The 13238-nt window shown below is 47.7% G+C and overlaps 1 protein-coding gene across 1 annotated transcript in view; it reads right to left on the bottom strand.

The window, feature by feature from the left end:
• HYDIN (HYDIN axonemal central pair apparatus protein) overlaps positions 1-6453 on the bottom strand; it is a 387143-nt gene extending 380690 nt beyond the window's left edge. Inside the window, exons 1-3 of the mRNA XM_077831048.1 lie at positions 6334-6453; positions 4768-4893; positions 57-176 (exon numbers count right to left, since the gene is read on the bottom strand). Of these exons, the coding sequence (XP_077687174.1) occupies positions 57-176; positions 4768-4893; positions 6334-6453 (366 nt within the window). The remainder of the gene's footprint in view (positions 1-56; positions 177-4767; positions 4894-6333) is intronic.
• Positions 6454-13238: the final 6785 nt, after the last annotated feature.

Raw genomic sequence — 13238 nt, 5'->3', positions numbered from 1 at the left:
CCTATAGAAATTAGACAACACCATGGACTGGTAAAGGTCCAAGTGATGGCTCTTACCTTGTCATTGTTCCTCAGAATCAGCGGGACTTCATAGATCTCACAAGGGGCATAGTTCTGAAATACCACCTCTGATGGGAAGGGCTGAAACAAGCTCTGCTCCAGGTCAACTGAAGAGAACTAAAGATGTAAAGAGACACTCAGTAAGTGGACACAGAAATGCTTGGAGGAATGGGGTCATGAATGCAAATTCTGCATTGCTCTTTAACAGGATGCAATCTAGACCATCTCTATGAGCAATTATATAAGGTTTGCAGTGAACACTCCCCAAAAGAACCATGGAGTAACTGAGATCAATGAATTTACATCAGGACCCCAGTGGAGATACTGTAGGGATGATTGTTGCCCATTAACTTTATAGCCTGCACTCACCCTGAGGTAAAGACATCAGGGTCCATATCCTCAGAGATTTAAATGCCTAACTGGCATAGGAGTAAGGCATGGGAATTAAGCTCCTAAATGCCTTTGAGGATCCCATGGAAGTTAGGTGCCTAAATGCCTTTGAGGATCTGGGAGGATCCTATGGGAGTAAGGTGCTTAAATACCTTTGAAGATCTGGCCCAGGAGACTAGAGAGCAGAGAGTTTTAGTGTCAGTAAGGAAGGCAACCAAGAGAAGCAATGCAGCAGCTGTTCAGAGTTCAGCAAAAGATGACAGAAGACAAGGCTATATGATTTCACATTACCTTGGTGTCCCTGGAGGATTTGAATGAGGACAGAACTTTGGTTACATAATCTTTTCTAGTGAGTTTTAAACCAGAGCGAGGAATACTCAACTTTGTCCTTTCAAACCTGTGCTATTTCACGCTGTTCCTTGAGCATGCCAAGGAATGTGCACTGACACACAGAGCAGGGGGTTGTGGGGCAAAGCAGCACATATTCAATGGAGATTCTTAGGTTAGCCCTAAATATTTTAATTTGACTGTGCTTGCCCTTGCACCGACAGGCAGGTACCATCTCCACAGTCTAATAAGGAGGCATCCTGCGCCAAGACCCTCGAGGGACATCTGAGTCTAGACCAGTGATTTAAACCTTTTTTCATTTGTAGACTCCTAAAAAATTTCAAATGGAGGTTGTAATAAATATAAAGGGAAGAGTAGCCATCTTTTTGTATACAGTGCTATAAAATTCCTTCTGAAATACCCTGTAAGGTATTTACCATCCTAATTTTACAAAGGTAATTCTTTTACCTTTTCTTTAATTAAAATTCTTCTTTTAAGAATCTAATTAATTTTTCATTGTTCTTAAGATCCAAGGGTTTGGGTCTGTGTTCACCTGTACAAATTGGTAAGGATTCTTATCAAGCCCTCCCCAGGAAAGGGGGTGTAGGACTTGGGGGGATATTTTGGGGGAAGACGTCTCCAAGTGGGCTCTTTCCCTGTTCTTTGTTTAACACGCTTGGTGGTGGCAGCATACGGTTCAAGGACAAGGCAAAGTTTGTACCCTGGGAAAGTTTTTAACCTAAGCTGGTAAGAATAAGCTTAGGGGGTCTTTCATGCAGGTCCCCACATCTGTACCCTAAAGTTCAGAGTGGGGAAGAAACCTTGACATTGTCCTTTCATTGGTCATTTTGGGTCAGGTGCCAGCTAGGTTACCTTAGCTTCTTAACCCTTTACAGGTGAAAGGGTTTTGCCTCTGGCCAGAAGGGATTTTATAGCACTGTATACAAAAAGGTGGTTACCCTTCCCTTTATATTTATAACAGAGGTGTAGACCACTGTGGAAATCTCTGACATGGTCTGCAGACCCATAGACTACAGGTTGAGAACCACTGGTCCAGACTGAGAAGGCCTGCATGATGAAATCCTGGGCCCACTGAAGTCGATGGGAGTTTTGCCATTGACTGTAGTGGGGCCAGGTTTTCATCCACAGGTCGGGGAGGATTGTCAGTGTGTGCTGTCAACTATTTCTGGCCCCTGGAGTTTGGATATGTTCCAAGTTTCCTGTGCTATTTAGGATAGTTCTCAACCAATCTGTTACAGGTTTTGGCTGGGGATTTTCTGCTCTGTAGAGCACTTCAGTAATGTATCCTCTTGGAATAGGTATTAAATATTGAGCAAGAAACCAAATTTAAATGTTTATCCTGCTGAGCATGCCTCCACGCTGTCAGAGGGGCATTCCCCTATGCAACCTCCATGGTATCATGACCCTGAAGTTCACCTCCCTGTCTCACTCAGCAGCTTGGTACTAAACAACCTAGCGGAGAGACCATGAAACCTGAAGCTATATCAAGGAGGCCTCCCCTAGGCCCTGATTGGTGAAACAATGTGACCTCGGATTGGTCAGAGCTTCCTCTTTAAACCCAAAGGGAGGCACAGGAAATTATCTGCACAACTGGGCTCTACCTGGCTGCTGCCTGGAACGCTCGCCCAGCCCTACGTACTGTGACCTGCCTGATTCCCAGTGTCCTCATCTTGGCCTGACGCCTGGTGACACAAATAGTGCCTGGCCCCATCCGAATTAGTTCATCTGGTTCCCTGTAACCTGAATACAATCCTTCATGTCAAGGGCTGCAAACCAGGCCCCGGGGCAGGAGAGGAAGGGGATAATAGAAGCCAGCATCAGCATACATAATTCAGACTTTCGGATAAAGCTATTTAGTATGCACAGGTCTAGAATGGGGCAGCACCTCCACCCTTCTTGGGGATGAGGAAGTAAGAGGAGTAGAAGCCTTTGGTCTCTATGGCACCCTTTGCGAGAAGAGCTTCGGCCTCTTGTTGGAGAAGGCATTGATTGGTAGGGTCCCCTGGAGGTGTCTGGGGGGTGAGGGAAACAAAAGAAATTCTGTGGAGTGTCCATAGTGGATTATCTCCAGGACCTCACAGTCCATGGTGATCTTGTCCCAATTGTGGGTGAATTGGGCAAGATGGCCCCCAAAGATGATGTGTGGGGCCACAGGTGGCAAGGGGAAGGGTTCGCAGCTCTCAACCGACCTATCAGAAGTATGCCTTGGGTTGCCAGTGGGTAAGAGTCGAGGAAATGGCCGTGGCTGAGGTCATGGGTCACTGATGCTGGGACTGGTGGTGCTGATGTCGGGGTTCCTGGGGCCACTGCTAGTACAGCAGATAGGGTGCATACGGTCGGGGGCGGAATTTTTGGAGCTGCTGTTCGCGCCGCGGGGCTGGAGTATAGATCCCCAGGGAGCACAGCGTAGCCCTCGAGTCCTTTAGCGAGTGATGATGCTCATCAGTCTTAGCATAGAACAACTTGTCCTCATCAAAGGGGAGGTCCCTATGGTCGTTTGTACCTCTTGAGGGAAACTAGAGGACTGTACCAGGACTTGTGGTGCATGAGGACCCCTTTGGCAAGCCAGCACAAGGATGTGTCAGCTGCATTGACCACTGCTTGGAGGCTGACTTCATCTACAAAGGTGCCCTTCATCCACCAGCGCCTGCAATCGCTGCTGCTGGTCTTGGGGTAGCTTGTCCTTGAACTCTCCAAGCATAGGTGTTAAGGTCATATTTCACCAGCAGAACCTGATAGTTGGCAATGTGAAACTATAACACTGCAGAGGAGTAGTGGAGGCAGTTGGGAGCAAGAGTCAGAGCTGTGTCTGGATATCGGAGAAAATGTTGGCTCTGTTTCAGAAAAGCTCTCGGAATCCAAAGATGCCTTCGGCAGCAGGGGAGCCAGCAGTGTGGATAGACCATGGTGTAGCATGGGCATCATCCTCTCCAACTGGAGCAGGACCAGCTTGTCTCCACAGTGGGAACCGGGCAGGTGAGTGATGGGCCGGAGAGCAGTGGCAAAGGTGGGTAGGGCATGGTCCAAAGCATGGGAAGTGCTGGGAAGTGCACTCACCACTGATGACGGACACTGCACCGCTGGTTCCAATGGTCCTGGGTCCAAATGGGCATGTGGCCACCTGGTCCCCTCCATGAGGTGCTTTCTAAAGTGAAGTTGTCGCACCTCCCAGGTCCACAGTGGGAAAGCCTTACAGATAGCACAGCAAGCAGCAAAATGGGCTTCCCCGAAGCAGTACAGACAGTGCTGGTCCTTGTGCTGGAGAACTAGCAAGGGCAGATAAACAGTCATTGAACCCCAGATTACAGGACAGAGACCCCGGGGTTGGGGGTCCAGACCTGGGAAAACTATCACACCTATTTAAAACAATCTACACTGCAAAAAACAACAAAGAGGAACTATAAACAGGAACACTAAAAGCTCTCTTAGTGTAAACAGGATCAGGGGTTCTGACTCCAGCCACGCAGCAGTAAGAGAGAACTGGAGAGGCCTTGACCCACATGGCCTATGGAAACGCATGACACATGTGCCAGTCATGTGCCAGTCAGCAGTCATGTGCCATGACACATGTGCCAGTCAGCAATCACTGCTATGAAAACCTGCCAGCTCTGGCGCATGGCACACATGTGCACCCACAATTGAAACACATATAGAGATCATCACTCAAAAAAGAAGAAATGAAAATCCAGACAAACTCCATTCATTTAAACTGAGATCCTCTGCATTCATACTGGTGGAAGTGAGATCAGAATCTGGCCCTTTGACTGCAAAAGACATGGAGCCTGAATCCCCTCTGACTTACACAAGTGTAAACTAGGAGTAGTTCCATTGAAATACGTGGTTTGAGAGGACAGTCAGGCCCACTGTGTGCAGGATTTAAACAAGTTGAATCCTATGTACTGCGTCTCTGTAAACATCACATAAAATAGAAAGAAAAAGGGAGCTGGAGGGAAGGGCAGAGAAGTGCTACCTTTTGATGGGAGGTTTCACTCATGTCTAAAAGCTCAATAATCTGAGGTGGCCGCATCTCATGAGTACTAGCCAGCTTCTGCTCCGTAGTAAGAGACATCTCCTTCAGGAAGGCAGATGGAGTCAGCTGCAATTCAAAACAACAGAAACCAGAGCTATATAAATGGTTTTTCTTGTTACAGTGCCGCTGATAAATAATTTGTGTTCTCAGCCGTTAGGGTAGTCCTGGAATGCCACTAAGTTCCCTGCTGAAATATTTAAAACTGGTAAATTAATTATACAGAACGGAATATACATGCAGTACCCAAGAGATTCCATCCTATTTGTCTCTCTGTCAGCCATGATTTGAAATGACATCTAGCTGAGGAATTTGATTCTTTGGGCGGGGAGTTCCTTTAACTCCTGACTGAAGCAAGTGACTTAAAAGGAAAAAAGTTAGTAAAATCCCATGGCTACACTATTACACAATGCTCATGCAAAGACCCATGTAGGGACAACTTCTCTGAGGGAATTGTCAAGGCAAAGCATAAAAGAAATGGAGCGACAAGATTCAAGGAAAGAGGAATGGCCCAAGTTTAGATCATCTAATTTTAATCAGTAGTTGTCTGATCTTGCTTTGTCCTTATAGCCTTTTTGATGGCACTCTAAAGAGCTGTTTCCATGGTCTGATCTAGCATTGGGCTGAATCCTGCTTACCTTCTCAAACAGTAAACCCCATTCACTAAATGTGTGGGTAAAAGGGGCGGGGTTTGACCCCTGACCCTACAAGTCCTTTATCATATTAGTCCTCACTTCACCTGACATGAAGTCAGTGGCTCAGTGGATCCCTGCATTGGAACTGAGGTTGGCACAGAGTTCATGAGGGGACAAAGCTGGCATGATATCATTTCTGTGTTCACCTATTCTGGATGAGTTCAACCCCAGGCTCAGGTTACAGCAGCCTGAAGACGACCCAAACTTATGCCCAGCTGCCAAAGGCACGTAGGGGCTACTGCATCAGCCAGGAATAGCTGGAGTTCAGTGGCACACAGGCCAGGCTTCCTTCTCTCCCAGATCATCCTTGACATTCCCCAAGGGCTAGTGCAGGGGTAGGTGTAGGGTCATTATGGTGTCTCAATGCCATCTGGAGAAGCCCCTACGCCAGGCAAATTCCCCAAGGCTGCTAGATCTTACAGTAGGGTGGGATGAGTTGAGCCTAACAGGAATAGTCTCATAAGATATGGCTTGCATAGCAAGTTCCTACTGCACCAACCACCAGCATCACTCCACTAGTTAAGGACCTGCTTCCAGTTTAAACTCTGAGGAGACGGCTGTTTTGCTGGGGTTCTCCTTTACTGCAAGGTCTGTGGTAAGGGATGATGAGTATCCTCCCACTCCTTTCCTCTTGCCCACCCCTTCCTCATCCATTGATCCTGGATCCCACAGGAGGGGCTTCCTGAAGTCAGAAGACAAAACAAAATGTGGGATTACCTCTTTGTGGGAAAGGGGGGCAGGGAAACTGGCACTGTGAGGTCCCTCCCCACCCCTGATGTTGATCAGATGTCCTAGCCATGTGTTAAGTACTTACAGTAACAGCCTTTTCTTCTTCTCTGACAAGCTTAGGATTACGAGGGGCCACAACTTTGCTCTGGAATCCTTCAGGCATCTTGGAGGGCCCCAAGGATTGATGAACCTTGCTGGATGGCATCCTCACATAATTTCTTAGCTCATCTGGAATAAGCAATAGCGCAATTTTTAAAAGCCAAAAAACCCCTTGGAATTAAAAATCCTCAGCAACAACAGGTACTGGGCCCAATTTTCACTGCCCTGTATCTTAGGTACCTACTGCATGGGACAGAGTGTAGAACTCCACTGACTCAGGCACTGACTGGGCATTTTACACTCACTTCGCTCAACAGCAAATGATGACACAAGGCTGCAGAAACTGAAACCTGAGATACCCTGGGAGACCCATGGGAGAGTTCTAATTTACAGGATTTTAATTTTTAAACCTCTACTGCTAGATTATCCTCTCACACTGGAACAAGACAGAATAACCCCCCTGAAGTCAATGGAGTTACACCAGCATAAAACATGTCATGCACACGGCCTCCCAAATCTCACTCCCTTCTTTACCATAAATGCTGTCTGCCCAGTCACTAATGTGGGTTTGTGCATCTTTAGGGGAATCAGAATGAGGGGCTTGTGGGAGTGGAGTATTTCTATAATCCCTGGTGTATTTTCTTTGGGAGTTTTGATCGAGTAAGGACTGCAGCGCTCGGGTGGGACTGAGTGTAATCCCAAGCCATGAGCACCAATTAAGACACAAAAGGGTGGCAGCAACCTCCACTGTGAGCCTCATTATTGGCAGCCAGTGGATCTAGAGAGCCATGGATTCATTGACCAAACCCTCATCCTGCCCCAGGAAACCCCTTCAATACTATCTCAGATACAGCCTCTGTGGAGCAGAGCATGCGGGAGACACAAACACACTGACGCCAACCCTTGCCCCACACAGGCCCAGCCATTTTGCTCGCAGGGACAGGGGATTTGGGCAGTAGCAATCCAGGGCAGATGGGATACGATGGCAGCAGATCTTCTGGATGGATATTCTTCTCCTGAATAATGACCCACTTACAAAGCATGGACGGAGAGCAGTGAAACCAGAGGAAACACGCTCAGAGCCAAACTGCCCAATGGTATCAGTGAGATCCTCAGGAGGAGGGGAGAATAAGGAAAAGCTATTTGAGTTCACCTAAATAATACATTTTAAAAAAAAATACAGTGGGAGCTGGCATGCACCCAGCTCCCCCCATCAGTGAATGGGTCTGCTCTGCCACATCTGGAGGAAAACCTCACATCATTTCCTTGACACGTTAATGCCTTTTAAAACACTCATGTTCCTCTCACCTGGCTTCTGAGGAGGTAGGGCCTAGAACAAATACTCTATTTTTTACCATTTCAGGGAGTTGTTTATGGTTTTAATTGAGAGGAGGGTGAAGGGAGAGAAGGTCTGAGCTGGGTGTGGAAGCACAGTCCCCTTTGACTCCTTTCAAACAAGCGTTCAATTGTTACAGAACCTTGGAACCAGTCCAATCATTTTACATTATTCTGTCCCAAACATCCAGCTGATTGAAGGAGATCCCTGATACCCTAACAATGTACAATGCTCTCCACCAGATCCAAGGAACTGCACTCAGCCTCTTGAGTCTTGGGCAGACCATTAGGTCTGGGATCTTATTACCACAGTAACATTAAGAGCACCAACCACCGGGTAAGACTCCATTCAAGCAGAGCAAACATAGTACCTACCACAACGAGATCACAATCTAAGAAGACAAGCAGCATGCAAAAGGTGGAGGGCAGGGAAACAACCAAAGAGTTTGGTAATAACAAAACCAAACACTCACTGGTCCTCTCCAGCGAGTCATTAGGCCAGTTTCTCTTCCCTTACTCATCAGTAAATGACCAGTTATGTTAGTCTCACAAATCAGGAGATTTAGTGTCAGCACCTTCTCAGATCTCCTAGAGACAAATGCTGCAGTGGCATAAATGAGGAGGTAAGTTACACACTGAGAGTCAGTGGTGTATTTTATACCAATTTGTCATTCAGCTGGTGTGTAAAACAAGAGTCACTTACATGCCATGAGGATGAAAGGGGAGTGCAGCAGGAAAAGCAACCAACAGAAGGATACAAAGATAAAGCGGCCCCTGCCATTCTTCCTTTGAGCCCAGGTCTCCGTTGTCTTGCTCCTTATGGCCCCAGTTAACTGCTATCAAGTCAGAACTTCCCGTCCACACTGGTGGGAGTGTTTTATATCCACTTGGCACAGGTGTTAAGTGACAAGGTGCAAGGCAACCATAATGGCGGCTTAATGAGCTAGACGGTAGCAGCTCTGCACCAGTCCCTCCCAGCCCCCATCTGCTCGCTATGCCCCTACTTATACATCCCAAAATGCCATTGGCCTTCTTGGCAACAAGGGCACACTGCTGATTCATATCCAGTTTCTCATCCACTGTCACCCCTAGGTCCTTTTCCGCAGAACTGCTGCCTAGCCATTCGGTCCCTAGTCTGTAGCTGTACATTGGGTTCTTCCGTCCTAAGTGCAGGACCCTGCACTTATCCTTATTGAACCTCATCAGATTTGTTTTGGCCCAATCCTCCAATTTGTCTAGGTCCCTCTGTATCCTATCCCTGCCCTCCAGAGTATCTACCACTCCTCCCACTTTAGAATCATCTGCAAATTTGCTGAGGGTGCAATCCACACCATCCTCCAGATCATTTATGAAGATATTGAACAAAACCGGCCCCAGGACCGACCCCTGGGGCACTCCACTTGACACCGGCTGCCAACTAGACATGGAGCCATTGATCACTACCCGTTGAGCCCGACAATCTAGCTAACTTTCTACCCACCTTATAGTGCATTCATCCAGCCCATACTTCTTTAACTTGCTGACAAGAATACTGTGGGAGACCGTGTGAAAAGCTTTGCTAAAGTCAAGAAACAATACATCCACTGCTTTCCCTTCATCCACAGAACCAGTAATCTCATCATAGAAGGTGATTAGATTAGTCAGGCATGACCTTCCCTTGGTGACTGTTCCTGATCACTTTCCTCTCATGTAAGTGCTTCAGGATTGATTCTTTGAGGACCTGCTCCATGATTTTTCTGGGGACTGAGGTGAGGCTGACTGGCCTGTAGTTCGCAGGATCCTCCTTCTTCCCTTTTTTAAAGATGGGCACTACATTAGCCTTTTTCCAGTCATCTGGGACTTCCCCCGTTCGCCACGAGTTTTCAAAGATAATGGCCAATGGCTCCGCAATCACAGCCGCCAATTCCTTTAGCACTCTCGGATGCAACTTGTCCGGCCCCATGGACCGTGCATGTCCAGCTTTTCTAAATAGTCCCTAACCACCTCTTTCTCCACAGAGGGCTGGCCATCTACTCCCCATGTTGTGATGCCCAGCGCAGCTGTCTGGGAGCTGACCTTGTTAGTGAAGACAGAGGCAAAAAAAGCATTGAGTACATTAGCTTTTTCCACATCCTCTGTCACTAGGTTACCTCCCTCATTCAGTAAGGGGCCCACACTTTCCTTGGCTTTCTTCTTGTTGCCAATATACCTGAAGAAACCCTTCTTGATACTCTTGACATCTCTTGCTAGCTGCAGCTCCAGGTGCGATTTGGCCCTCCTGATTTCATTCCTACATGCCCGAGCAATATTTTTATACTCTTCCCTGGTCATATGTCCAATCTTCCACGTCTTGTAAGCTTCTTTTTTATGTTTAAGATCCGCTAGGATTTCACCGTTAAGCCAAGCTGGTCGCCTGCCATATTTACTATTCTTTCGACTCATCGGGATGGTTTGTCCCTGTAACCTCAACAGGGATTCCTTGAAATACAGCCAGCTCTCCTGGACTCCTTTCCCCTTCATGTTAGTCTCCCAGGGGATCCTACCCATCCGTTCCCTGAGGGAGTCGAAGTCTGCTTTCCTGAAGTCCAGGGTCCGTATTCTGCTGCTTACCTTTCTTCCCTGTGTCAGGATCCTGAACTCAACCAACTCATGGTCACTGCCTCCCAGATTCCCATCCACTTTTGCTTCCCGCACTAATTCTTCCTGGTTTGTGAGCAGCAGGTCAAGAAAAGCTCCCCCCCCTAGTTGGCTCCTCTAGCACTTGCACGAGGAAATTGTCCCCTACACTTTCCAAAAACTTCCTGGATTGTCTATGGTGGAGCTACCATAGTGATGGGAATGGGAGAGCTTTCGTGCTACCACAGTGTTTCCAATCAATTATATACTGGGCCACCGAGCCCTCCGCCCCCTTGGGAGGAGCTATACCTACTGCCTTGGAAGCTGCTCTAGCCACCAAGTGCTCTGCAAAGCAGCTCTGTTCCCTTTCTCCTCTCTGGAGATTCTCAATGCCCAGCCAAGCTACCTGCATTCGGTGTTAGGGAATGGGTTTGCCTCTACTTGATTTTCCACTGATTGTTAGACACATAGGGTGAAATCCTAGCTTCACACTGAAAACTCCCATTGACTTCAATTGATTTCAACTGCAGGGTTAGACTTGGCTTTCAGTTTTGCCCGTATAGACCCAGTATAAAGCAGCCCACTAGTCCTCTTTCTTTCCTGTTAGTGGTTGCTCCTGGAGTTACAATAGATTCACACTGGTGTATTCAGAATCAGGCTGGCCCATACTGAAATGCAGAGCTCCAGATACAGGGTATACACAGACACAAGTACACTTAGCCCTGGTCTACAATAGGAGTTTAGGTCGAATTTAGCAACGTTAAATCGACGTAAACCTGCACCCGTCCACACGATGAAGCCCTTTTTTTCGACTTAAAGGGCTCTTAAAATCGATTTCCTTAATCCACCTCTGACAAGTGGATTAGCGCTTAAATCGGCCTTGCTGGGTCTAATTTGGGGTACTGTGGACGCAATTAGACGGTATTGGCCTCCGGGAGCTATCCCAGAGTGCTCTATTGTGACCGCTCTGGACAGCACTCTCAACTTAGATGCACTGACCAGGTAGACAGGAAAAGACCCGCGAACTTTTGAATTTCGATTTCCTGTTTGCATGGTCACCCGCAGCTTGCCATGCTGGCCAGAGTTCATCAGCAGAGGTGACCATGCAGAGCTCATCAGTATGGATGATGCTCATGGATGATGATGGATGATCATCATCCATGATGGAGTCCCAGAATCGCAAAAGACCTCCAGCATGGACCGAACGGGAGGTACGGGATCTGATCGCTGTATGGGGAGAGGAATCCGTGCTATCAGAACTCCGTTCCAGTTTTCGAAATGCCAAAACATTTGTCAAAATCTCCCAGGGCATGAAGGACAGAGGCCATAACAGGGACCCGAAGCAATGCCGCGTGAAACTTAAGGAGCTGAGACAAGCCTACCAGCAAACCAGAGAAGCAAACGGCTGCTCCGGGTCAGAGCCCCAAACATGCCGCTTCTATGATGAGCTGCATGCCATTTTAGGGCTTCAGCCACCATGACCCCAGCTGTGTTGTTTGACTCCTTCAATGGAGATGGAGGCAACACAGAAGCAGGTTTTGGGGACGAGGAAGTTGATGATGATGAAGTTGTAGATAGCTCACAGCAAGCAAGCGGAGAAACCGGTTTTCCCAACAGCCAGGAACTGTTTCTCATCCTGGACCTGGAGGCAGTCCCCCCCTAGACCCACCCAAGGCTGCCTCCCGGACCCGCCAGGCGGAGAAGGGACCTCTGGTGAGTGTACCTTTTAAAATACTATACATGGTTTAAAAGCAAGCATGTTTAATGATTAATTTGCCCTGGGATTTGCAGCTCTCCTGGATGTACTCCCAAAGCCTTTGCAAAAGGTTTCTGGGGAGGGCAGCCTTATTCCACCCACCATGGTAGCACACTTTACCACACCAGGCCAGTAGCACATACTCGGGAATCACTGTAGAACAAAGCATTGCAGTGTATGTTTGCTGGCATTCAAACAACATCCGTTCTTTATCTCTCTATGTTATCCTCAGGAGAGTGATATCATTCATGGTCACCTGGTTGAAATAGGGTGCTTTTCTTAAGGGGACATGCAGAGGTGCCCGTTCCTGATGGGCTGTTTGCCTGTGGCTGAACAGAAATGTTCCCCGCTGTTAGCCGGGGGGGGGGTGAGGGGCTAGCCACTTGGTTGGGGGAGGCAAAATGCGACCTTGAATGGAAAGCACATGTGCTGTGTATGTAATGTTAACAGCAAGGTTTACCGTGAAAGAGTGTAGCCATTGTTCTAGAAAATGTGTCTTTTTAAATACCACTGCCTCTTTTTTTTTCTCCACCAGCTGCATGTGTTTCAATGATCACAGGATCTTCTCCTTCCCAGAGGCTAGTGAAGATTAGAAGGCGAAAAAAACGCACTCGTGATGAAATTTCCCAGGAGGATCCTGAGAACTACAGGCCAGTCAGCCTCACCTCAGTCCCTGGAAAAATCATGGAGCAGGTCCTCAAAGAATCAATCTTGAAGTACTTGCATGAGAGGAAAGTGATCAGGAACAGCCAGCATGGATTCACCAAGGGAAGGTCATGCCTGACTAATCTAATCGCCTTTTATGATGAGATTACTGGTTCTGTGGATGAAGGGAAAGCAGTGGATGTATTGTTTCTTGACTTTAGCAAAGCTTTTGACACGGTCTCCCACAGTATTCTTGTCAGCAAGTTAAGGAAGTATGGGCTGGATGAATGCACTATAAGGTGGGTAGAAAGCTGGCCAGATTGTCGGGCTCAACGGGTAGTGATCAATGGCTCCATGTCTAGTTGGCAGCCGGTATCAAGTGGAGTGCCCCAAGGGTCGGTCCTGGGGCCGGTTTTGTTCAATATCTTCATAAATGATCTGGAGGATGGTGTGGATTGCACTCTCAGCAAATTTGCGGATGATACTAAACTGGGAGGAGCGGTAGATACGCTGGAGGGGAGGGATAGGATACAGAAGGACCTAGACAAATTGGAGGATTG

The sequence above is a fragment of the Eretmochelys imbricata genome, chromosome 12 (assembly GCF_965152235.1).
Source record: "Eretmochelys imbricata isolate rEreImb1 chromosome 12, rEreImb1.hap1, whole genome shotgun sequence".
Lineage (NCBI taxonomy): Eukaryota > Metazoa > Chordata > Testudines > Cheloniidae > Eretmochelys > Eretmochelys imbricata.
This window is presented reverse-complemented; position numbering and strand designations above follow the sequence as displayed.